The sequence below is a fragment of the Brassica napus genome, chromosome C4 (genome assembly GCF_020379485.1).
Source record: "Brassica napus cultivar Da-Ae chromosome C4, Da-Ae, whole genome shotgun sequence".
Classification (NCBI taxonomy): domain Eukaryota; kingdom Viridiplantae; phylum Streptophyta; class Magnoliopsida; order Brassicales; family Brassicaceae; genus Brassica; species Brassica napus.
The window spans coordinates 6,724,344-6,751,860 of record NC_063447.1 but is presented as its reverse complement, the minus strand read 5'-3'; the positions used below and the strand labels follow the sequence as shown (position 1 = coordinate 6,751,860).

Here is a 27,517-nt window from a genome sequence, read left to right as displayed (position 1 = left end):
GTTAAATGAGGTAAAAGTTTTAGAGTCACAACAGACTTTGTATAGCCAAGCCCAATAAACCAAGCATCCAACGTAACATCCCCACTTGCCTATTTGTGCAGAAAATGACTTGATCATTATATAGTAGCACCGAGAAGATAGATGGAGAATGCGGTATGAATACAAAGTAGACAAAACATTTAAAATCTTACTGATTATGGGAAATATAAGAAATCAATTCTATTGAAATGACGTATAACTGTCCAATAGCGTGACAGAAGTACTTGTTCCTGTTCTCACCAAACTTCCAATTCTAAATGTATATATAAATCTATTAGAGTTATTGTCAGCGCTCTGTTGCGATATTTATTAGCTAAAATAATCCATCCAACATAATAGGAAAAAGAAACCAACGAAATTGTAAAGCTAACCATCAGCTGAGATGCTTTTGCTGTCCTGACACATTGCAAGCTTAGTGATTTCACTGTCAAAAGCAAGAAACTAATCAGTCATATACATCCGAGACATTTATTTACAAATGGTTCCTAGCACAAAAAAAACATATTATTATGTTACGGATGATAAGTTTGATGCATAAATACAGTTTAGATTTTTTTTCAACTGAACATTTGTGCCTACTGAATTACCTTACAACACCCATTGCATTGTGATTTTGGCATGTTAAAGCTGAGAATCAACATTGAAGCTTGCGTTAGCATTTGGAACATGAAATATAGCACCATCAATTTCCAGTGTTAATTCCATTGACAATAGCTGTGCAAAAGAACTCTGCTAGTAAGGTAATCGTGATTAGTAATTCTTTACATCTTAGTATCGTACAGCTTCAAAACGATAGATACTTACAATCGACGGCTCTCAAAGATGGACCGCAAACCATCTAATGATATGCTTACCTCGTCGTATAAGTAATCCATGTCACTTCCCTCCCACGGGTAACGTTGCTGGTGCAGATCAATTCCCTCCACTTCTTCCTCATCATTAGGATGCTCTGCAATATACCCTCTGCAAAGTTCAAATTTATGTCGCTAGAATTATCAGAGAAAGAAATATAAAGTACCCTCTAAATCTTCAGGAGCATCGACATTTTCTTTATTCAATGATCTTCATTCAACCTAACAACCATCAAAATAAAAAGAATGTGAGACACATAATCTTCAAAACCAAGTTTAATGAATGGAAAAAAAACTCAGGAAGACAGAAAATGTCAAACAGTCACTGGCTTCTTCTTCTTTTACTTCTTGGCTCCCGTGAATGAACTGTCAAAGCCATCATTATTTGCAGGAAAAAAGATTAAACAAAGCAAATGATGAAAAGAAACAAATATGTTTCACAGCACATAAACTCTTCTTGAACAATTAGGCAACATATAGTATGTCTCCGTGTGACTCAGCTGAGTCCTCGATGGCATCTTGAACGACAAATGTCTTCTTCTTCTTCTTGGTTAGATCAAAAGGTGCAAACTAAGGATGACCAAAGAAAATTAAAACCACACAATCATGATTTCTCAGGCAAAATAAAAGAAACCGATGATGAATTTATTAAAGATGGAGAGATGTAGAGACTAAAGAAGAAAAACTGATCCATGAAACTCAAAGAGTCAATCTGTCTTTCTTAGATGAGTCATGAACCGATGATTAAAAATTGAAAGCCCTAAACTTCCATTGAAGAGAACGCTTACAGACCAAGGAGGTTTATTGGGCTTTTTTTTAACGAATCTCATTTCAGAACGTGAGTTATAAATTATTTATTAAATCATTAGATAAAATAAATAAGTGTGGGTCCCACAGAGAAAACCGAAAAAACAAAGGTTTCCGACCTTTATAAATATATATTTGTTTCAGCCATTAATGTACAAAGAATCCTTTAGCTCAGTGGTATAAACGTTGTTGTTTATATCTCACTAATCCGGGTTTGAATCACAGACTGGACACTTTTTCACACTTTTTAAAAGTGGGATCCACATATCGCTGACGTGTCGCATCAGGAGTGATGTAACTGCCCTATTATAATGTAGATTACTTTGAATAATTATATTTTGTTATTTTAATCGTTTATTATATCACATTGTTTATGAAAACATTATACCAATAATTTATGAATAGATTATTTTATATTTTATTATTTATTTCTTTATTATTTATTACTAATAAATATTGGAAAACATTTAATATGTTAATACAAAATATATTAGGAAATCTATTGGAAAATCTATTTTGGTTAAGATTCGATTAAGAAAATTTTAATTTTAATTAGGATAAAAAAACATATTTAAATACAGGTTCAATAAATATGGATTGGAAAATCTATTTTGGTTAAGATTCGATTAAAAAAAATTTAATTTTAATTAGGATAAAAAAACATATTTAAATACAGGTTCAATAAATATTCCAATGTCATGCCATTATAAATAAGTGTTAAACTAAGAGGTAATATAATTTTGTATTCCCCTTGTAATAGATCAGACTAAGAAAAAAAATGCTTGTACGACCCGGTCATGGGACATGGCTCTTTAATAATAGTGACGTTTTATACATTTTTCTTTTATAAAAGTCGGCTGATTTCTTACTTCAGTTAACGTTTTAACTTACTTTTATTTTGCATAAATGATGTTTATTTTCTGTTCCAATTTAAAACCAAATTTTCACAAATAACACAAAACAAAATTTTGTTCCAAGATAGCAACGACTCTTCAATGTTCCACTACTAGCACAAATTCAATATAAAAATAACTAAAGGAAGAAATGGATCTACATTATACATTGGAGTGAGGAAACCTAAATATAATGCTTTATTTTTTATAATAATTTTAAGTATACAAATATTTCATATTAATTATTTATTTTTAGTTATAATATATAACTAAGGACCAAGGAATTCAAATTTATAAGCATTTCCCTAGAATATAATAAAGTGTAGTCTTACGTACTATATGAGGAAGTAAATTATATACAACTGCATTTGTAAGAAGTCATATATAGTAAGAAAATTTAAAACATTAATCTCCAAGAGACGAATATAATTATAGAAACAGCACGAGTTGGGAAATATTTTATCCTACCAAGGGTAAACTCATATTCCCTCCTTTTCATATTGTAAGTAGTTTTAATGAAATATTTTTGTTTAAAAATATAATTAGTTTTCGTATTTCTAGGTAACTTTTACATTTATTGAATTCAGTGTGACCAATCAAATTAAATAGATTTATTTTTTATTGGTTAAATTATATCTAACCTTTTATTATAAAATACTTTTTAAAAACATAATAATTTTCTTAATTTTCGTGTTTTTAACCAAAACTACTTATATTATGAAACGGAAGTATTATATTTGATTTTTTACTACTAGTGTCAACCCCTTTCTATAAGTGGAAAATAAAGTCTAAAGAAAGACTTTAGTTAATTGGTTAAGTCTAAGATAACTATCCCTTATATATTATCTGTGAAAGATTCCACCTTTCCAGCAAGAAAATAAAAATAATATAGTCATATACTCATATGCATAATTAATCTCTGTAAAATTGTAAAATAACAGAGATTAATTATAGTGGACTAATGTAAGCGTACATAAATACGAGAGGCAGGAACTTAAACATTCTTCCTCTATATCACACTCACACACACACCCTACAGTCTACAGAGACACAGACACTCGTTCCGAGCTTCTATGGCAGTCTTTATTTCGTAGTTACCCACATTTGTTTTTGTTATTAAGTGAAGTGTGATAATATTTTTTATATCATACATAAATATTCATATATATATGAGCATGTGCAGATCCAACATGAATAGCAGTGGATCTGGAGAGATTATAAACGTAGAATGCGACGTTTTAACGCCTGTCAAAGAAGAAACTAGCGGCAACGCCAAATTCTCCGCTGGTCTCCGTCGCATCCCTTTCAATGAGGCTTGTTTCATTTTCCTTTTTCCTCTTTCAGATTACTATTTGACTTCATACTTCTCGTGTGTTTTTACTATGCACAAGTTTTCATTATTTAGGATCATATTCACATATTATGGAGAATTCATATATTCAAGATTATACTGTTACCGATGTTTAAGAAACCAACCAGTTCCCGAAATTAAGATTTTCTAGGTTTTTTTTTCGTTTCACAAAAAAAAAAATTCTAGATTTTTAAGATACTTTTATTAATTGATATTAATGAATTATATACTTTTAAAAAAAATTAATTGGATATGTTTAAATTGATTAAATTTTATTGGTTGATAGTTATTGGAAACTGAATAATATAAATAAATAATATAATTAATTATAAACATTAAATATGTTTTTAATAAGCGTAAAAACTCTAAAAGTCTTATTTTTATGAACGGATAGAGTATCATTTTCAGTCACTTTAACAGTATTTGGGTGGGGTGGGGGGGAGTAAATAATATGGAATTCTTAGACCATGATTAACCTGGGATTCTTAGAGTGGAGTTCTTATCGGAAGTTAAGAAACTGTTTCTTAATTTTTAACTAAAAAAACTAAGAACCGGTTCTTAAAGTCCTTATTTAAGAACCGGTTCTTAAAGTCCTTATTTAAGAACCGGTTCTTAGCTTTTTTAGTTAAAAGTTAAGAAACAGTTTCTTAACTTCCGCTAAGAACCATATTCTAAGAACTCCGGGTTAATCATGCTCTTAGAATTTGTTATTAGACCGGATTGAATGCTGCTTTTGACTGTTTTATAGCATTTTTATGGAAAGTATTCATCTCTTTTAGAACAATCAGTTTGAAGGAAACTTAATATTTTACTTAATTAACAAATATATTGACATCCATTATATGTAAATATTGTCTATGTATATCTGATGTTTGATTGTGTGTATATTGATACTCGTATGTATGCATAAAGTGTCACTAGCATGATATGTGTCCGCAGGGTCATGGACTGAGATAATGTTTTTTTTGGGAGTTGTACGTACTTAAGGAAAGTTTTCCATATCTCAATCTTTTTTAATTAGTTCCTTTAGTTAGTCCAAAGTACTGTATTTACTTACTTTCTATTATTTAGTTTCTTGAAATCTTTTATCCTTTTTTATATATAAAAAAAAGCTCAGTCCTGTTCATTACATATACTTTCCCAAGACGATTTTATGCTACAGTATTGCTATGTCTAGTGAAGTTCATGAAATGAAATATGCTAAGCTGAATTTGTTTGTCAAAAGAAAATAAAGTTTATTTAATAAACTGGTGAGCTTTTTAGAACCCATGCATGATGATTTTCATTTTAAGAGATCCTAGAATGTTGGTACAGTTAGTCATTCGCTTTTCTGTCACTTGTGAGTTTGATTATTCAGTTCTAAAAGTTATAGAATTTAAACCTTTTCTCTTTTTTTTTTTCACTTTCTCATTCCAGTCCCAGTGGCCATGTGATGCGGCCATCTTCCTCGTGCTTCCAAATTGTTTCTTAATTTTTAATTATAAATATTCTTTCGTATTATATGCAATATTCTTCTGTTTTATCACATCAAATTGTTCTTCAAGACTCTTTTTTTTAGAAAACTTAGGTTCTTTACTTTAAATCTAGAAAATTATTCAAATATTATTTCTATACATTTTGTTAATTTATTCCCTAAAATAAATATGTATATTCTTTTTTTGTTCAACTTGTTCAGCTTTGTGTAGATAACAAGCACTAATGAGTGTATAAATTTAATGCAAGTATGAAATATCATAACGTTATACAGTATAATATTTTCTTGAATGTGTCTTTGCTATAAGCCTAGAACAGTAAAATAATAAAAGTGTTCACTAATTGAAAAAAAAACTAACGAAAATAACACAACTTATGATTATCAATGCAGGTGGGAGAGGAGGTGGCGTCGCTCACAAAAATAGCATGCCCGATCGTTATGACGTCACTCCTCATCTTCTCAAGATCAATAATCTCAATGTGGTTCCTTAGTCACCTCGGAGAAGTCGAGCTCGCTGGCGGTGCACTCGCCATGGGCTTCGGTAACATCACCGGAGTCTCCGTACTCAAAGGTCTTTCCGTTGGTATGGACCCAATCTGTGGTCAAGCCTTTGGAGCCAAACGCTGGACCGTACTTAGCCACACGTTTCAGAAAATGTTATGTCTCTTAATCATCGTTTCTATACCAATCGCCGTTGCATGGCTCAACATCGAGCCCATTTTCCTCATGTTGGGCCAGGACCCGGATATAACCAAAGTATCCAAAACTTACATGGTCTTCTTCATCCCTGAGCTACTGGCTCAAGCCATGCTCCACCCGCTCCGAACGTTCCTCAGAACGCAAGGCTTAACGTCACCGTTGACGATATCTGCCATCGTATCCATTCTTCTCCATCCTCTATTTAGTTACGTCTTCGTCATGCGTATGCGTTTAGGCGTTAAAGGTGTCGCGGTCGCGATGGCTTTTAACACTATGAACATCAACGTGGGACTGCTCGTTTATACGTTCTTTTCGGACTCTCTAATCAAACCGTGGCAAGGGCTTGCGTTGCGGTCGCTTTTCCGCGGCTGGTGGCCGCTGCTTTCTCTAGCCGCACCAAGCGCCATCTCGGTTTGTTTGGAGTATTGGTGGTATGAGATCATGCTTTTCCTTTGTGGGCTTCTCGGGAACCCTAAAGCAAGTGTGTCGGCCATGGGGATATTGATTCAGACGACGGGGATACTCTACGTGGTTCCGTTCGCTATAAGCAGCGCTATTGCTACCCGTGTAGGGCACGCGCTTGGTGGAGGACAACCCACGCGAGCTCAATGTACGACAGTCATTGGTTTGATACTCGCGGTAGCGTATGGTTTATCAGCTGCTACTTTTGTGACGGCGCTTAGGTCGGTTTGGGGAAAGATGTTCACGGACGAACCAGAGATTCTCGGGTTGATTTCGTCTGCACTTCCGATATTGGGGCTTTGCGAGATCGGGAACTCGCCACAGACGGCTGCTTGTGGGGTGTTGACGGGCACAGCGAGGCCTAAAGATGGAGTACGCGTTAACCTCTGCGCGTTCTACATCGTGGGCTTGCCTGTGGCAGTCGCGACCACGTTTGGATTTAAAGTTGGGTTTTGTGGGCTATGGTATGGACTTCTGACTGCGCAGATTACATGTTTGGTTATGATGCTTTGTACATTGATTCGTACTGACTGGACCCACCAGGTGAAGCGAGCGGAGGAACTTACCTCATCTGCCACCGACAGAAGTCATTCGGAAGAAGAAGCCATCCATATTGATGATGATGTTGGTAGCAATGATCTGGAGATTGGTTTATTACAATAACACAAATAACTTGTCTAGAATTCAGTTGATAGTTTTAACGGATTGTTAATTAGTATATAGGATTTTTTTTTTCGTTTGAGCAAACTCAAATACCCAAGATAGATTTGCATCCGAATTGTTACAACCATTATTTTGGTAAATGAGTTATAAGTACCACTTAATTGGTCGAGCTTAATTAGTTTTGCTAACATGTCACAAGCTAGTATAATGGTTGTTTTATTATTATTTGCCTCTTTATGTAAACTAAGTCAGACTCATAAGTATATTGTAAGTTGAATGTTATGTGATTCATCCAAATGCCTTTAAATTATGCATGCAATAAGCCTGATTCGCCCCAAACCATCCCTGCTTAATCGTATACATGTGATATATCTGGACCGTTGTTTTTCCCTCTTATGTTACGCGGGATATATATCGCTGAAACTAACTTTTTTGCATAGGTTTGTTTTTCAACTTCAATAGAATTTCTCAGCAATACAAAATTAATATATAATATAACTAAATTATTAATATTTTTTTTAAAAGATCATTAAATAGGACAAGTATTCCATAATTAGAAAAGATAAATACATACACTATCTAAATATTATTCTGCTTTGATGTAATTTTTAAGCAAGTTCTTCGAAATGATGCTTTTCGGTTCATATTAATTTGAATCCAAATTTTATACGTTTCGTTTTGTTTGGGTCAAGTCGGATCATTGTTGAGTTTTACAACCTTTCAACTCAATATTGATTAGCATTAGACCATGATTATCGCTATAACCGTAGTGCACGGTTTCTTAGGTTCAATTTTTTTATTTATTTTTTTTTTTAAATTTGTCTGATTAAAAAAAAATTTTTTAAAACGCACGGTTGGCCGCTACGTGTTAGTGAGGCATGCAAACAGTGCAAGAAACAGATCAAAGTCGATCTTTATTTCACGAATTCTGGAACCGAGGTTTTTGTGGAGCCTAGACCATAAAGTTCGTCAAAAAACCCACTAATCTTCCGCGATAATCATGCTCATGCTCTTAATAAATTGTCAGAATTTCTAGGCCCATGACGTCCCGATGTAAATTAAACTGATAACGATGTTTCATGAAATATGTTGATCTACACCTTTTCTGGGTCATATGTATTTAGTATTTACACACACCCATATACATTTAGCTCACACGTCTTGTGGCCACATATACTATTTTTACATGTGGCATTTTCGGTGCCTAATTCTCAAGTTTTCAAACAAAGTAAAAAGGCGTAAATTATGTAGCCCTCTAGGCACCGACATATTTAATACAGTAAATAGAAATCATCTTCTTAAGTAAGATTACACATGAATGAAACTACCCACATTAATTTACTTTGGCGTATTATATCTGGCTATCCATAGCTACACAGAACATTTAAAATTATGTCTGACCAATATGGATAGACTGTATTCAACTACGAGTTTGAGATAACTTGTACTAAAATGACAAATTTACAGTTATTAAAACATGAGTTTTAAAGTTATTTTAAAATCGAATGTTACAAAACTTGTATGTGATAAACTAATTTGAAATCAACTATTATTGAATATATTTTAACTTGTGTGTTTAAAATTACATAGTACTACTAAAGATAAACTACAAACTACTAGTTTATATATATCCAAACGGAAAGTTTCATTCTTACAAAATAGGATAAATGATATGATGTGGTTTATTAATTAGTCTATAAATTTTCAAATTTGAATGTGATTATCATATATTAATGCTAGACAGAACAAAATCATTAATCTGCAGTAGGATGGTAGATAAGAAAAAATAAAGTATTAAATTAGTAGTTTGTAGTTTATCTTTAGTAATAAATTACAAAATATATCATTCCTATTTGAAAAGTTACGTTCTCCTATTTGATATTTTATAAAGCCAGTAAAATAAGCCAAATTACGATCATAAATTAGAAACTTATGTGTTATTGTATAATTTCACCTTAATACGATTAAGTTGAAATTTATTTTAATTTCTTTTTAAGAGAAAATAATTATAAAAATCAGAATGTTACAAGTTTTTTTTTGTTTTTTGTAAATTAATAGAGTTGGTCGAGTCATGTCTTATAAAGTCTAGTGAATTGTACAAGTAAATTACCTAGTTTTGCCAGATTAAGACTAGAAAATAATATTGTTGAGGGGAGAGGGGAAATCACAGTGACCATGGCCTTGAAAATCAAATCAACCGACAGTGAGCCCATCCTACCCATGTGTTGCATTCAATTTTGTGTACCAGCCAGTTTTTTCACATAATGACGAACCATCTACATACATTCTATGGTATGTGATGGCAGGACAAACCTACATCTTCTCTTTGTATGTTATCGTTACGGAGAAAGTTTTATGGAAATAAGAAACAGAATAAAAATTAAATAATATTTATTAAAACCATATTTATTTATTTTTTTTAATCTTTTTTTTATAAACAGGAGGTTCAAATGTGACCCGTAATCTGCACGTGGTTTCCAATTGCCAACCTTCTAATCCTCCTGGTTCAGAACCAGCCGGCACTAATGCTCTTTACCCAAGGACCCGGCACCAACGCCGCGATAAAGCATTTCGTGGTCACAGGAGGTATTCGAACTCGGGTCCGTATTGGGGATTTAATTTCTAGACCACTAGCCCACCACACCGTAGTTAGTCATATATTGGACACACGTTGTGTTAATCATATATCTTTTTTTTACTAGTGATTATAAACACTAGTGTTAATGATTATAAACATCGGATGTGTTTCCAAAAAAAGTGTTTCAAAAAAAATAATTATAAACATCGGCAGTTCCTACAACTTAGTTGGAGTTTGTTTGGGAAAGACAATGATAAATATGAGAGTTTGAAACTCGTATGTGTTCTTTCTTGTTTTGTAAATTGAGAGTGAAACATTTTTTTTTGTACTCAAACACGTACATCTTGTAGTCTTAGACTGAACTGAGAGAGAGGAGCACTGCCGGTAATCAACGTACGTCATGCATGATTCTAATTATATAAAAGAGATTGAACATAATGTTAAGATTAAAATAGATAATTAATGATAGTTGTATGTACAATAACTATTTCTACATCCATATCTGCATTTCCCGTTTTGTGTTTTCAGTATTGCATCTATTAAAATTAAAAGTCCTTTTACATGATGCAATAGCAAAAACAAGAACGTAGGTTGTAGAAATTTCAAACGAAGTAGACGTGCATGAGGTACTACATAATTAGCTAGGAACCTCTACATTAAATGAAACCAACAACCAACCAACTACTCCTTTCCTCTAAATCGCATTCACATTCATAACATAAACTCTCTTTGTCTATATAAACACTCACTTCCCCTACTCTCTTCATCACTCATCATTCCACACACATCTCATTTTGCAAACAAAAAAAATCTAAGAGAGAAATATGGCTGGTCTAATGAAGTTGGCATGCTTGATCTTCGCCTGCATGATCGTGGCCGGTCCAATCACATCGAACGCGGCTCTGAGTTGTGGCACCGTTAGCGGCTACGTGGCACCTTGCATTGGCTACCTGGCCCAGAATGCGCCGGCCGTTCCCACAGCGTGCTGCAGCGGCGTTACTAGTCTAAACAACATGGCCCGTACAACCCCAGACCGTCAGCAAGCTTGCCGTTGCCTTGTAGGAGCCGCTAACGCCTTGCCTACTATCAACGTTGCCCGTGCAGCTGGACTTCCTAAGGCATGTGGAGTCAACATTCCTTACAAGATCAGCAAAACCACCAACTGCAACAGGTATATATGTCTTAATCTGTCTCTTTCTCTCTCTGCGGTTTTTTTAAACAAGAAGTAGATAATATGAAGATTATTTTTGTTAAATGAAAACTTGAGTTTTTATATTAACAGTTTAGTGTTTTAGTAAAGACTGTATTAACGATTTGAAGTTCTGTTTAACCATATCCCGATGGATAATACCGGTGCAACAAGTATATACTAAAAAAATTTTTAATGGAGATTTGAGTATTTTATTATAACGGTGTTATGTTTATTTGTATGTGGTTGCAGTGTGAAATGAGCGGCGGTCGGATGAAGCTAATGCAGACGTTCAAGTATTATGTAATGGATGAGCGAATACTAAAATAAGATGCTCCAATGGTTGTTGTTTTTAGAGTTTTTCAATTTCCTGTCTTTTATGTTGTGACGTTCCTATTACTTTGGTCGTTTGTACTATGTTCACAATCAACGTTATATGAATTTCAGATCTAAGATTTACGTTTTATTCTGCTATATTCTTACCGAAGGTTAGTTTAGTTTCATAATCATGAACAAAAATTATCAAACATAAACAAAAAGGAAATTATATTTAATTTGCCATACAGTTGGGAAGTAACGGAGCATTTTAATTTTACAGAAAATGAAGTAACAAGACATTCCCCACGCTTGGTACTGTTCAATTATTTGTTTAGACTTTTGATAATCGAGAAAATGGTGGACTGTTTCAAGGAACCGTGACAACCCTTGGAAAACCGTGACAAATATTCGGGGTCTATTTATTAATTCGATTTAGCTTTTACACTGATCACTTATGAGTTATGAGATGATGATTTGGACAATTACATAGAATGAACATTAAGAAATAATATTGTTATTTAAATTTTGGCTATGTTTTCATCATTGATAGGTTATTTATCTTTTCACTTAATTTAGTTTTATAATTTACTTGTGATATTTTCTTATTAAAGAAAACGTCAGAAGTATTTATACTTGCATACGGCTCCCAAAAGTCTAGACACAACTTTGATTGTCTTTTCTGTTATAGAAGAGTGAATCAAATTTTTAGAAATAAAAATTGCAATTAAACTTTCAGTATATGCACAGGGGTAGAAGTCGTCAGGCCCGACCTTGGGGGAAAGCTGAGAAATCACCTCTCGTATCGAGACCAATCAAAGTGATACATAAATAATTAATTAAAATATTAAATTTATTTAAAAATAATAAAAAAAGAATAACGCCAGTTTTAACGACAATGACGCCGTTAGCTAAACCGTAAATCCTAAATCTTAAATTTTAAATCCTAAACCTTAAATCCTAAATCCAAACCCTAAACTCTATATCCTAAATCCAAATCCTAGATCATAAATCCAAATTGTATACCCTAAACCCAAACCATATACCTTAAACCTAAATCCTAGATCCTAAAACCAAACTTTATAGCGTCTATGTTTGGGTTTAGGGTTTACAGTTTGGGTTTAGGGATATGGTTTAGGTTTAGGATTTGGTTTAGGGTATAGGGTTTGAATTTAAGGTTTACGGTTTGGGTTTAGGGTCTAGAATTTGGGTTTAAAATATACGATTTGGGTTTAGGATCTAGGATTTGGGTTTAGGGTTTGAGTTTAAAATTTACAGTTTAGGGTTGAGAATTTAAGAGTTTGAGTTTACGGTTTAGCTAACGGCGTTAGCATTGTTAAAATTAGCATTATTTTTTTTTAGTTGTTTTTAAATAAATATAATATTTTTTTAATTAATTATTTATGTGACACTTTGATTGATTCTAGAAAAAGATGTGAATTTAAAGGTTCAAGTGGTGAACCTAAGTTTTGTTCATATAAATGAGAGGTACCTAATAGGTACTCTACATTAAATGTAACCAACAGCCAACTAACTAGTCCTTTCTTGTAATCACATCCACATTCATAACATATACTTCATTCTCTATATAAACAGTCACTCCCTCGGCTCCTTTCCTCACTCAGTATCACAATTACACACATCTACTTTTGCACATCCGCAAAAACGCTAAGAGAAAAAAACAAAATGGCCGGTCTAGTGAAGTTGGCATGCTTGGTCTTGGCCCTGCATGATTGTGGCAGGTCCCATCACATCAAAGGCGGCTTTGAGCTGTGGCACGGTTAACACCAACGTGGCGGCATGCATTGGCTACTTGACCGTGGGCCCCTTCCCAGAGCGTGCTGCACCGGTGTTAGTAAGCTTAACAGTATTGCCCGTACAACTCCCGACCGTCAGCAAGCTTGTCGTTGCCTTAAAACTGCTGCAAGCGCCTTAGGCTCTGGTCTCAACGCTGGCCGGGCAGCTGGACTTCCTAAGGCATGTGGAGTCAATGTTCCTTTCCCCATTAGCTTACTAACACCGGTGCATCAACTGCAACAGGTACGTATAAATGATGAATCTCTCACACTCGCTCGGTTTCATATATATATATTAATAATTTTATATGGTTACAAAAATTAGGAATCAAAGCTTCTCGGTCTAACCATGTTTGAGGTTGTCATATAATCATATTAACGGTGTTATGTTTGATTGGATGTGGTTGCAGCGTGAAATAAGCAGCGTTCGGATGAAGCTTGAGTGGACACTTTCCATGCTATGAAATGGATGAGAATATATATTTAATAAGATGTTCGAATGGATGTTTTCTATTTTCCTGTCTTTTCTTTTTATTATGCCGACCCTATTAACAGGTCGTTTGTATTGTGTTCTCAAACAAACGTAATATGAATTTCAAGATTTTTAATTTACGTTCTTTTATTATATTCTTACGTACTAAGTTTGGTTACATCGATATGGAAAAATATTAATTCATTAGTTTGCTCTAAGGTTGTGAAGAAGTAACGGATATGGTGCATTGGAACGGGGTGAGATACTTTACCACTAAGTATCAAAATTCATTCTGCTCGTCTCATATTACCTCCATTGGAAGCCTTAGTATAACATAAACTAAAACAATGGGACATTCTTTAAGTTTATGAGGTTTATAATGAGAAAATGATGGATTGCTTTCTCAGTCTTAGATTATTTTGGTTAATTTGCATGCGGAACACTAATTAGGGACACAACTGCACCAAGGAGGAAGCAAGGTACGAAGCAATGGTAAATAAGGCGGATTTGATCGGCCCAGCTGACCGGGGAGCGTAAAAGTATCAATCTGGTGTTTGATCGACTGATCAAGTCAGAAGCAGAACAACGTGAAAACGAAGTTGAATAAGTAACTTTCTGGCTAAGCTAAAACTGTGTGTTTAACATAAGGATCAAAGTGCTCTACAACAGTACAACATTAAATTTAATTCTCGTTTTTTCGAAAAATATGATGTTTTACGTTTAACTAGCGTTTCTGTGACACAATGTAATACCGTTGCTCCTTGGAAAAATTCATAGAGAATTCATTGGTACACCCACACACCAAAAGGAACAACTACAAGAGGAATTCTTCTCAGCAAAGTGTTGTTCGTTGAGAAAGAAAGATCTTGCGAAACACTTTGAGAGACAAACACGAAGATACTACGCACTGAATGGCCTTAACAATCCAAGCCTGAAGCACGTATACCTCTCCTCCATCGATGACTATCTTAGTCAGCAGACTAAGTTATACATCAAAGATCAAGGACAAACAATCGAAGAAGTTTCTATCAGACAAATACAACAATATGTTTTCAGAACACTGGACAAACTCTGCAAACAGAAGGAATACTGGACGGAGTTCATGGATAGATCGAAGCAGCTTTCAAAGATATGTTCCAGACCGGATCTATCAATCAAGTGTTCAAAGTCCAAGAAATCTTGTTCGTGTGACCCACAAGAGAGATGTCGAAACTTCAAAAAATGATTCTCTAAGCGCCCCGACAGATTCAGACGCATGAGATTTTTCCGAAAGAAACGAAGCTTCAAGAAATCAACGAAATGCTTTCTATGCCGAAAAGAGGGACACTTTGCAAAAAACTATCCAAATAAATCAGCCAAGAAGAAGCAATACTTGATCAACTCAATATCTGAGATCGCACCAGACATTGATCTCGAAGGCCACGATTTAGAGTCGGTTCTATCTTATGATAGCGACGACAACGATGCTATTTGTGGTTACTCAGAATACGACAACTCTTCTGAGTCATCTCTCGACGAAATACAAACTCCGCATCTACCAGTAACGATCTTCGACCCATCTTGTCAAGAAGACCCAGTTCACGCCATTGCATTCGTAGATACCTGAGCCCATACAACGATTGTAAATCCCAAGATTCTTTCTCCGACAATATGGCTACCTCATCAACAAGAATTTCGTGTCGCAAACTCAGGTTCGCTGACAATAAAGATGAAATCAAAACCAATCAAGATCGAACTTTTCCCCAGATGTCACATCATTACGGAAGTACTTGGCTCTACCGCACCTGGAAAAGATTTAATTCTAGGATGGGATTCTTACTATGCTTTCAAGAAAACATTTGATATCTCGATCGAACCACGCGGATTAAGATGGAAAAATCACTTCAATAAGACTATGTCAACACGACGAACAGTTTATCGCTTGGCATAATGGTATCAGAGCCTAATTCCCAGACTTGCGTTATAATCGATAGAATCCTCGTTTATCATTGATTGTTTTAAGAATTCTTGAAAACAAACTCTCGTAATGTCTACCTCAAACCCTACACCCATTGATTCTCAGTTCGCAATTTCCACTTTCCCTAGAAGTAAAAGCCGTTCTTGCTCTTCAAAAATAGATTCCCTATATGAAATCGAGTATGTTCCGGGCGATCAACTTCCCGAAACAACTCTTCCTCTAGTAAACCCATATGAATATTTTGCAAAAAAACCTAGCGCTTTTTCCGTATAAGGCGTTCGTGATCTCATAAAACCTTCATCAAGTCGTAAGGTCATGGAGTATGTCCAGTCCAGCAAGTTCTCATCTTGCCAAGTCCCAGCCACAGAAGAAGAGCAGTTCATTTCTCTGAACATCCTGGAGAACCTACCTAGATTGTGGCAGCAACAAGGCTATACTCACCTACATTTTGGCGTAGTAAGAATTGGTTTAACCTTACATGCGAGAAAAGGTCTACCAGTTATTGCTCGAATAGCTTTAATCGACTCTCGATTAAAGTCTTACCAGCAAGCGTGCATTGGAACGGTTCAAACAACATTAAACGCATGAACAATATTCATAACACTGTTTCCAAACTTTAATGTTTCATTACAAAACCCAAATCTCTTAAAGACACTTAAGGTTCAGCTTCAACTAATCGGAGCACCTATGCAAGAAAAAAGTGTGGCGGCTACCTTGAATCACCAAATCGTTTACCGAATTCAAGACCACGCTCTTGATCTTGTACTACCCTCATCAGACGAAGCACTATATCTCGAAGTCACATATGCGTCCCAAGCACCAAACTCGATACAAATCCCTCGACAAATTTCTCGTAAAGAACTATTGCGCCGGCTACCGGAGTCATGGGCAACAAGCTACGAGAAGCTTCATCAAGCTACCCAGTCGCCTATCCAATCATCCGAAGTTAGCTTTCACTCTCGGAGTGATGGAACAACTGAAATCAAATTCGAGAAACCCGATCATCATCTTTTCGAAGGCAGCTGTTCACTCAATTCGCGATACAGATCGATGAACAAAGCTTCCACGGCCCAGCAAAAGAAAAAAATCCTAAACCAAGCTCTTTTGAAAAAGACGGAACTGTAATCTATCCTTTCAAAGACAAAGATGGACATTGCTACTTTGATGTATGTTCATGTACTGCTTGTGATGAAGCAAGCTACGAATCTGATGAAGATATTCGCATACGCCGAAGAAAAAAGAAAGACCCGCTCTACCAAAGATATCTCGAGGGAGTCACTTCGGTCGGTCCACCCGGCGAAGGAAAATACGACTTTATAGTCCAATACTCTGACAAAAAGGAAGAACCAAGACAGCTGATCATGATGATCAATCCCGACGAGTTCCCACCGCAAGAAGAATTTTTAAGGAACAACATCGCACATTGCCCGAAGATTCTATCTCAAGCTGTAGACTCTTCTGGTCCCAGCCAGTTAAGTCAAGCTGAAAAGGTCCTCAACTGGCAAACAGAGAATTCACTTGCGCAAAATCAACTTTTATCAACAATAAATCATAAAGTTGATCAATTGGCAGAAGGATATAATAGCAGACTACTCAGCCTCCAAAATTCAATCGCTGAGATACATGGAAGACTGGGCAATCTCCATCAAGAAATGATGACTGTGGCAAAACATATGATGGCAAACACGACTCAATTTCGCAACAAAGAAACGGAAACAACTAGTCTTAAAAGCCAATTAAGAGATCTCCAAAGGTGCATAGAAAGTATGATTCATAATCAGCAGTGAACTAATACATACTTTGATCCTCTCGGAAGCACATCGTCAGGCATGCCAATGTATCAAGGATCTTACTCTCCCGGCTTCCTCTTTGGTCATCAGACTCAAAAGACAACATCTCCATTTCCGAGCTTTCTATCCTCTGATGAAATATTTACATCTCGTTATGGCTCGACTTCATCCAACTATCATCCCAAGACAACTCGTTCGAAGCCCCGACGTCAAAAGGAATCTGAATTTCAAGTAAACCCCAATAAGAAACCGACTGTTACATCTTCCTCTAGTCACGACTCAATCAAAGACAGCAAAATGAAAGGAAAAGACATTGGAGTAATCGAATTTTCAATGACCAGCCTACTCGATAACCTCAGCAAGCTTCCAGAGTCGCCTGATCAAAAAGATCAACAGCCGTTATCCTCTCAGCAACCCTCATCTTCTTGACAAATCACAAAAATCAATCACTACTCAGATACAAGTTCGAGTGACTATGAAACCGAATCAAATGAAGAATCCCTACGGTGGGAACCGAAATTCGCACTGTCGATTTCCGTTTAAATAAGAAAACTAAGAAAACCCTAATTTTCCAGAGGTCCCGGATATCTGCTAATACCACACGCAAAGCAATCAGAACACAAGAATAACAACGATAAAGTATAAGAAATCGAAAAGAGAGCAAAGTAGATCTTATTCTGAATTCACGTTTGAGCGTTACAACAAGGTTAGATCCTGGGCTACGAGAGCTGTCGGCGAGATTCCTAGTTCTAAAACCCTAAGACGGCAATAACCTAGTTGAGTCGTAGCTCGAATAACAAAAATGGAAATATGCCTAATTGCTCTAAGTGCTAAGTTTGCTCTGAGAAAAGTCTCTCCCATGCTTATCGCTTAGGACTCCTTATATACTGGCTCCTAGATCGGTTTGCGTTTTTCCTCTTCTGCCCTTAAGCCGCCATAGCGTAAAAATGGAGATATTCCATTTTTTTCGATCTTCGTAATTATCTTCAAAATTTCGTATTTATCCGCAGAAACTTGACATTTACCTTTCCTTGCGAACCAAGCGTAAATCGTTATGCGGCTTACGGGCTATTGGTTACGAAATCGTAAGTTGGGCCTCGAGTCATGTCTTAGGTCCCTTGAGGCCGTCTTCTGACTCGAAGCGTTTATTACGGCTTCTTTCGATAAGGAATGAACTTTCTGCGGTTTATACGGTAAAGTTTGATCGATAACTTAGAATGGCGAGGGACGTGAAATGGGTTCGCTACGGTCTTGGGGATATAGCATCGAAAGGTAGACGAGAATGCATGGACTAATTTCGTATCGACGTTTCGGAAGAGCTCGGTCGCTGCGTAGCGATCGAGCGGAACGGACGCTCGGTCGCCACGTAGCGACCGAGCTTCGGCTTGGACTCGGTCGCTAGCTTCGGCTTGGGCTCGGTCGCTACGTAGCGACCAAGCAGAACGAACGCTCGGTCGCTACGTAGCGACCGAGCGGAACGGACGCTCGATCGCTACGTAGCGACCGGGCTTCGGCTCGGACTCGGTCGCTACGTAGCGATCGAGCGGAATACGCGTTTGGTCGCTGCGTAGTAGGCAAAATGACAATGATGTTCTCAAACTAGCCCACAAAATCTTCTTCACCAATCATAAAAAGAAGTTCACACTTGAGCATGTTTGGAAGGAGCTGAAAAATGACCAAAAGTGGTGTGAGCTTTCTTTGATTAAATTGAAGGAAGCTCCAAAAGGAGGAAGTTTGAGGACGGTTCACACTCAGCATGTTCTGAAGCAAATGAACCAGACAGTGGTGTATCTGATGAAGGGTCCACTCGTCCCATGGGTGTAAAGGCAGCAAAAGCCCGTGGGAAGAAACCGATGGGTGATGCCAAGGACATGTCTCAGTTTCAGACTACGTGGACTATCAAGCAGCAAGACTTGGCTCCCAAGGAAAATATCTCGAAGATGAGGCTACTAGACACTCTGATTGCAAAACAAGATCCCCTAGCTGACTATGAAGAAGCTCTGAAGAAGAAGCTAATCAATGAGCTGATGTCTAATTAGATTAAGTTTAACTCTCGGTTTAGTTCTTGTTCTTGTTGTTCTTGTGCTTTGTTTAAAGTCTAAGTTGAAGTCTTGTCAATGTTGAGCTATATTTATGTTAATGTTTAATGTTCTACTGGTTAAAGTCTAAGTTTATAGTCTTGTTAAGTTCTTGGTGGTCTTCTGCTTTGTTTAAAGTTAAGTTTTATTTGTTTCAGGTAACAGGAAAGAAGAGGAATTCACAGAGCTTCTGTCGCCTAATAATAGGGTAATGGGAGTACTCATTACCATCAAAACCACATACCATGTTCCGTTTTAAACGAATACAATACGTGGCATTGGTAGTAATGAGTTTCCGCTACCATATTGAGGATCACTCACAGGCCATTCTTGTGTTGTGTCATCTTCGGTAACGTTGGCTTGTAGTGGCGTTGTGTAAGTGTCACGCGACTTGGCTTGTAGTGGCGTTGTGTAAGTGTCACGGGACTTGGCAAAGTGGAGTTGTATAATCAGTGTGTCACGGGACTTGGCTTGTAGTGGCTTTGTATAAGTGTCATTGTATAAGACTTGTGTTGTAGTGGCTTTGTATAAGTGTCATCATATAAGACTTGTGTTGTATGTGTTTGGTATACGACTTGTATGCTGTCTATATATATACTCCAAACTCATCATCTTTTTCAATTTGTAACAAGCACAAACTCATTCTTCTCTCTTTCTCCGCAACCACAAAACCATCTTCTCTGTTTAAGCACTATTCTTATAAACACATCTTATTTTTCAAATTTTAACAACACCAAACTCATTCTTCTCTCTTTTTCCACAACACCAAAACTATCTTATATCTTTAATCACTAGTCTTATAAACTTATCTTCTCTATTTAATCACAAAACCAAAGCTGTTGGCGTCAAAATCGGTCACGACGGAATCAATGTCTGAAAGTCCGTAAAAATCAGCATGAACGTTTTTACGAAAAATAAATCTTCGGAAAAGATTTATTCTTACGAACAGCTCTGCGGAAGGAACACGAGACATCAGAGAAAAGCCCGAAAAAGGTCGCACGGTCGCTACGAAGCGCTGAAGCCAAGCTAGGTCGCTTGGTAGCGACCGAGCGTCCGTCTCGCTCGGTCGTTACGTTGTTACGACACGAATCCATGCATTCTCGTCTACCCTTCGACGCTGTCTCCCGAAGACCGTAGTGAACCCATTTCATGTTTTCCGCCATTCGAAGTCATCAATCAAACTTTACGAAAAAAACCACGGAAAGTTCGCTTTTACCGAAAGAAGTCGTAATAAACGCTTCAAGCAGTTCACTCTCTTGGTTCACTCTTGAACTACGTTCGGCTTGATCCTCGAACGGGGTACGTAGGCAGCCTTTCATAAGGTCCAGTCCGAAATCAATCAAAAAACTTTTATGTATATTCTTCGTCTTTAGTTATCGAGCTGCGAGTAAACTAGGTTTGAGCTTTTAGGCCGCTAGAACTAGGTAACTCGCTGACAGCCTTTGCGGTCAAAGCTTTTATGATCTCTTGCAATGATCGCAACGCTCTCACGCGGACTCGAAATAAGATCTACTGTTTTTAAACTCGTTTGTTATCTTTTCATGATTTCCGCATATATTTAGTCACCTGCCGTTGGATCTCGCAGAGATCCGGGACCTCTGGAAAATTTGAGTTTTCCTAGTTTCCTAATTTAAACATTAATAGATAGTGCAAATTTCGGTTCCCACAGTTTGGCGCTAGAAGGAGGGGAGATACGGATTACTCTAACTCATAGCCGCAAAACGCTTGATTAAAACAATGTCTGGAAATACGAAAGAGAAAATCGCAGTTCGCAATAACGCTGGTAAGAAAACTCCAGCCGCCATTGCGCCTATGGCCAACGCCTATGCAAACGCCACAGTTCTTGAGAAAATCGAAAGCCTTGCTGCGAATTTTCGCCACAGGAAGTGCAATTAAACGAGCTCGCGATTTCTCTTTTTTAAACATAAAGGGAAACAATAAATATCATCAAACCCTGTAAGTTTGGCTCATTACCGAACAAAAGAAATCTCAATGCGTAAGGGTTTTACCAAAACACATTTTCCGAAAACATTTCGGAAGGGTAAAACTTGTTCTCCCAAAAACCGCAGAAAACCCCAAGGTTAATCGCTGAAAAAAGAAGCGCAACAAATCGATTACACAGCTCGGTCGCTACGTAGCGACCGAGCAAGCACACGGCTCGGTTTCTACGCAGCGACCAAGCTCAAGCTAAGCTCGGTCGCTACGTAGCGACCGAGGACGCACACAGCTCGGCCGCGACGTAGCAACTGAGCTCCAGCCAAGCTCGGTCGCTACGTAGCGACCGAGCACGCACACAGCTCGGTTGCTATGTAGCGACCGAGCACACACAAAGCCTGGTCGCTACGTAGCGACCGAGCATGCACACAGCCCGGTCGCTACGTAGCGACCGAGAACGCACACGGCTCGGTCGCTACGTAGTGACCGAGCTCAAGCCAACTCTCCACTCGCTACGTAGCGACCAGTCAGGCCTAAAAAGGGTCCTCCTTTGCGTTCTCTTTTGAATCCTCATCGTAACGCTTTTTGTTTCGTCTCAATCGGAGTTTCCGTTGAGATTTTACGTCGAAAACAAGTAGGACTCTTCTTGGCTTACTTCTACTCGCTACATAGCGACCTGTCAGACCTCCAGCTCGCTACATAGCGACCTGTTAGGCCTCAAAAAGCTCCTCCTTTGTGTTCTCTGTTGAATCCCGATCGAAACGCTATTCGTTTCGCCTCAATTGGAGTTTCCGTTGAGATTTTACGACGAAAACAAGTAAGACTCGTCTAAACTCCTTCGCTTGCTCCTACTCGCCCTTACCTCCATCTTTATGTTCTCCTTCAGATCTCGATCGAAACGTCTCTGTTTTCGTCTCGATTGGAGTTACCATTGAAACTTTACGATAAAAAAAACCCGCAAAGACTAGTTTTCTCGCGTAGATTCAGATTAATCGTATAATACGGCAACGGTTAACTTAACACCTTAGCCGCCTCAACTATACGATTACAATGAACCTTTTTATTGACTTCGTATCAGTCAAGTTCGGAAGATAAATGTCAAGTTTCAAAGGATAAACACCAATATCGAAAAAGGCGAACATACACAAGAAGAGGAATGGGAAATGAGCAAGCAAAACTGAGAAGAGACAAAACTGCATCTTCGAGAGAACTAAGGTATTTGCGACTTGAAATTTTTGAAATCAGACTTGGAGTTTTCGTAGGAAATTACTAAGAAATAATCAAATAAAAATGCCTTTGAGACTGCCATAGAACTTTAGGGAACGTAAAACCTAGGTGGATAATCTAGCGAAATAATTCTTAGGTGATTTTTCATGTCTCGATATATTGTCCCATAACTGTTCGTCCAGATCTTGCAAACCGATGTAAACTCTCCGAAAGTCGAGAAACGATCGCCACGCATATCAAGCTCGCTTCCTAAGGAGAGAAAAAACTAGAGACATGAACGTCGTCTTAAAACCAATTCGTTTCAGGCAATTCTCTCGGAACCGACATATTCCAAGTCTTCAACCTAGAAACAACCAAATCACAGTCCAAGCATCGTCTTCAAACCGACTCGGACTGTCGATCATTCTATTCCTCGTGAAAAACGGACAGAGTAGGTGTGTATACTATACTCGTATACTCCCATACTTCAAAAACATATTCAAACAATGCGATATCTCGTCAAGATCAAGAAAACGCTTTCAACAAGAAAACGCTTTCGACAAAGCAAACTCTCGTAGAAATATGCGGAACAATATTCATACAATGCGATGTCTCGTCAAGATCATCCTAAAAGCAAACGACAATCTGAGATTCGTCTAAACGCTAGGAACTGATCCAAACCATGTTGGAAAAATTCTCAAAGACTATACAGCATCTATCATCGCAATCATTCATTTAGAAAACCTCTGCCAAACTTCAGAATTAGAGTCGATGATTTGCTGAAGTCATAAAGATAGTTTCCGATTTAATAAAATGGTTTTCGTATAAGAATCATTATACGAGAAATCTTTAGGCATCAAAGCATCACTCTCATTTTCCGTTGAACCAACCGACTCACGGAAAAACATCAAAAACATTTGCGACAAAGCAAAATCAAGAACAAAAGTAACACAAAATACAACAAAGAGAACACGTCCTCCCCACTCGTCGACTAAGTCAATCACTGTTTAACTGATTCATTCAAGAAACCTGCAAAAACGTTTCGCGACTAAATCTCGGTGAAATAACCTTTGGTAAAACTCCATGAGTGACTCAGAGAAACTTTCACCGAAGAATAAAAACAAAAGCGAAAAACTTTCTAAAAAATATGTGGAAACATCGTTATTTTGACATCTCCATATGTCGCGTCAATTTAATAAATTCAAAAAAACCGGTCGCCCGTTACTTACGCAAAAAATCCTTCGTATAATCAGATCATTTCATACGAAGTAACTTTCGAAAGTAAACATAACAGGTTTTACTAAAAAGTACTTTCCTTATAGCAAAAAACCAAGCTGTATGATCCGACATTGGACGACCAATATAAACTTTACTTCCTCGCACCACGATCTGTATGGTCTCATTCTTTAGCCCCGCGACTCACTGGCATCCGCTCTCATTCCGCTTAGTCACGTCCGAGCAGGAAATCACCCCGCAACTGATTCCGCACGGGCTCTGTATCGAGCTTCTTAGGCTTTATCTCCCTCGGAAACAAAGGAAACAACTTCCATACGAATAAAGAAAACATTATACGAAACTGTCATCGTATAAATTAACCCTAAAGTGGAAAAACGTTTTCTACCACCATGGGCATACTCGGTCTATCAATCTCGATAAACGCCATTCGTCACTCGACAAATTACGCCTTTCCTTCGAAGCCGAACTAGGTTACAGCATCCCCTTTAAGGACGATTCTGACCGACTTGACCTTATTGACAGCATGAAAGTGTCATGGTCTAATCCTTTGGCAACAACGTCCTTGGCTATAAAGCTGAGCACAACCTTCATGTAAAGCCAAAAAAATTGAGCGACCACCGTTCCAATAACTTGACGGCTAAACGGTAATCCGGAATTTGTCTTGAAACCCCAAGTAACGATTACACAAACAATTATCGTACGACACAAAAAGGGAATCATACGGTAAATTCGTCATAACAAAAATCAATCCTAACAACCAAACAGTTAACAGAAAGGTTCCACTTGTCAAAAATCGACCAAGTTCCATATACTACGATTCACTTTAAGCCTGCTGTCTTCTACTCGTAAAATGCGGCATGTAAGGAAAACTCGTAACAGAGCTCCTACAGCAATACGGAACATCATCAAATAGACACGAAAGAAATCTCGGAAGGCCAACACCACACAAAGCACGGTATAGGAGGATGCCTCTTTCCGGGGACAAATTTACGCGACCCCTTGGTCCTAACTCCTTGATCGCAAATCAAATCCAACTAGGAACAACAATTCTGGCTGTGAACATCTGTAGTCAAACCAGAATGTTTCCCTAACGCAGGGCTAAGACTAATCCCTTGCAACATCGCGAAACATCTTCAAGCCCGCGAACATTTCAAGCGCGAAACGCGGCATACGAAAGAATAACAAATCTTCAGCATCGCGAGACGTCGCAGACGCCTGAAGATTTGTTCTTCGACGAAATTTCCTTCCTCGATAAAAACACTTTCTTGGAATACCAGACAGTCATACGCACAAACATCTTCTCAAAACATATCCTTCGCGAAGACTCGAAACGGTAATTTTAACCATTAATTTGTTGCTGATCACAACAAACTCTTAACGTCCTAAACAGACTTAGCCATCTCGTAGAGATGACTCTCGTACATCCGACACAATAATAATAGCGCTATAAAAGAAACCCAAATTTTTTGGTCAGCACTTCCAGGAGGCTTGAAAATTGTCCTTGGAGAAATGCCCGGTTCCAACCATACAAGCCGTATAAGCCGAGAACCTATCGCGGACTTTAAATCGGTATGGAATCAGGATGAAACTTAAATGGGATACGTAAGTCGAATTAGTCATCGTACCCTCTAAAACCAGGAGTAAACCTAGGTCTTGCCCTAAACCCAGCGCACTGGTCTCTAACATCTCTAGGCATAGTATCAAAAACCTTGATACGAGATCGCAAAATTTGTCTCTTTGCCAATATTCGAGCGTCTTCAGAAATCCCGCAAGTTTACACACTGCGGAAAACTCTCGAAACAGATCACGGATATAGCAGTTCACACAGAGTTAGATTACGAGATGACAACTCGTAGTCTTCCTTCTACACCCATATAAAATTCCATCGGCAGCAACACGCCTGATAACCTCTACATAAAAACCAGACCGTAAAGGTCTCACTGGAAAATTAGTCATACAAACCTTAACTCCAAGATTAACTACGAAAGGCTTGATCCCTTCAACAAAGGTACGTAGGCAGCCGTCATAAGGCGCAGCCCCAATCTTATCGCGTTCTACTTTTAGAAGAGCGAGAAGACCACTTACCACAGACCTTTTCAACCATAAATTCCGCCTAACTCACCTAACTTACCTAACTTGCCAAGCCACTCGCTAGAACCTCACGCTAGAAGCTCATAGTTTTAACAAACTGGGGGGCTAACTGTTGGGGTCAAAATCGGTCACGACGGAATCAATGTCTGAAAGTCCGTAAAAATCGGCATGAACGCTTTTACGAAAAATAAATCTTCGGGAAAGATTTATTCTTACGAAGAGCCCTGCAGAAGAAACACGAGACATCAGAGAAAAGCCCGAAAAAGGTTGCACGGTCGCTACGTAGCGCTCAAGCCAAGCTCGGTCGCTACATAGCGACCGAGCGTCCGTCTAACTCGGTCGCTACGTAGAGACCGAGCTCGAGCCAAGCTCGGTCGCTACGTAGCGACTGAGCGTCCGTCCCGCTCGGTCGCTACATTGCGAACGAGCGTGCGTTCCGTTTGGTCGCTAAGTAGCGACCGAGCTCTTCTGAAACGTTGATACGACACGAATCCATTCATTCTCGTCTACCCTTCGATGCTGTCTCTCGAAGACCATAGCGAACCCATTTCATGTTTCCCGCCATTCGAAGTCATCAATCAAACTTTACGATAAAAACCGCGGAAAGTTTGTTTTTATCGAAAGAAGTTGTAATAAACGCTTCAAGTCGAAAGACGGCCCAAAGGAACCTAAGACATGACTCGAAGCCCACCTTACGATTTCTTAACCAGCAGCCCATAAACCGTGGGACGGTTTACGCTTGGTTCACAAGGAAAGATAAATGTCAAGTTTCCGCAGATAAATACGAAATTTTGAAGATAATTACGAAGATCGGGAAAAATGGAATATCTCCATTTTTAGGCTATGACGGCTTAAGGGCAGAAGGGGAAAAGCGTAAACCGACATAGGAGCGAGTATATAAGGAGTCCTAGGCGAGAGGCATGAGGGACAACTTTTTAGACTCAGAACTCTCGGCATTTAGAAACTCTAAGGCATTATTCTCGACATGCTCTGTTTCCATGACTGGCACCAATTACCAGACGAACGTGCACAAGCAGTTCGATCTCTTGATTCACTCTTGAACTACGTTCGGCTTGATCCTCGAACGGGGTACGTAGGCAGCCTTTCATAAGGTCTAGTCTGTATTTTCTTCGTCTTTAGTTATCGAGCTGCGAGTCAACTAGGTTTGAGCTTTTAGGCCGCTAGAACTAGGTAACTCGCTGACAGCCTTTGCGGCCAAAGCTTTTATGATCTCTTGTAATGATCTCAACGTTCTCACGCGGGCTCGAAATAAGATCTATTGCTTTCTCTAAACTCGTTTGTTATCTTTTCATGATTTCCGCATATATTTGGTCACTTGCCGTTGGCTCTCGCAGAGATCAGGGACCTCTGGGAAATTAAGGTTTTCCTAGTTTCCTAATTTAACGTAAATCGACAGTGCGAATTTCGGTTCCCACAAAAACCATCTTCTTTCTTTAATCACAAGTTTTATAAACCCATTTTCTATCTTTGATCACAACACCAAAGCCATCTTCTTTCTTTAATTACCATATATGGCTTCTTCTTCTCAAAACACTTTAGATGATTCTTTCGATGATACATTTGATGAGCTTTTTGATCAACATTTTGATCAAGCCTTTGAGGATTTTGCAATTC

General features: G+C 37.9%; 2 protein-coding genes and 1 pseudogene across 2 annotated transcripts; all 3 read left to right on the top strand.

Moving 5' to 3' along the window:
* Positions 1 to 5,640: 5,640 nt before the first annotated feature.
* On the top strand, positions 5,641 to 7,747 carry LOC106410910 (protein DETOXIFICATION 53-like). The gene has a single exon (XM_013851544.2). It carries the CDS (start codon positions 5,800 to 5,802, stop codon positions 7,237 to 7,239), a length of 1,440 nt encoding a protein of 479 aa, XP_013706998.2. The 5' UTR covers positions 5,641 to 5,799; the 3' UTR covers positions 7,240 to 7,747.
* A 2,800-nt stretch (positions 7,748 to 10,547) lies between these two features.
* On the top strand, positions 10,548 to 11,472 carry LOC106410911 (non-specific lipid-transfer protein D). The gene is made up of 2 exons (XM_013851545.3): positions 10,548 to 10,988; positions 11,259 to 11,472. Exons 1-2 carry the CDS (start codon positions 10,642 to 10,644, stop codon positions 11,266 to 11,268), a joined length of 357 nt encoding a protein of 118 aa, XP_013706999.2. The 5' UTR covers positions 10,548 to 10,641; the 3' UTR covers positions 11,269 to 11,472.
* Positions 11,473 to 12,999: 1,527 nt separating this feature from the next.
* LOC125585087 lies at positions 13,000 to 13,725 on the top strand (annotated as a pseudogene).
* Positions 13,726 to 27,517: the final 13,792 nt, after the last annotated feature.

Coding starts and splice junctions, on each gene's coding strand:
- LOC106410910 (XM_013851544.2), top strand. CDS start 5,800: ATGCAGGTGGGAGAGGAGGTGGCGTCGCTCACAAAAATAGCATGCCCG.
- LOC106410911 (XM_013851545.3), top strand. CDS start 10,642: ATGGCTGGTCTAATGAAGTTGGCATGCTTGATCTTCGCCTGCATGATC.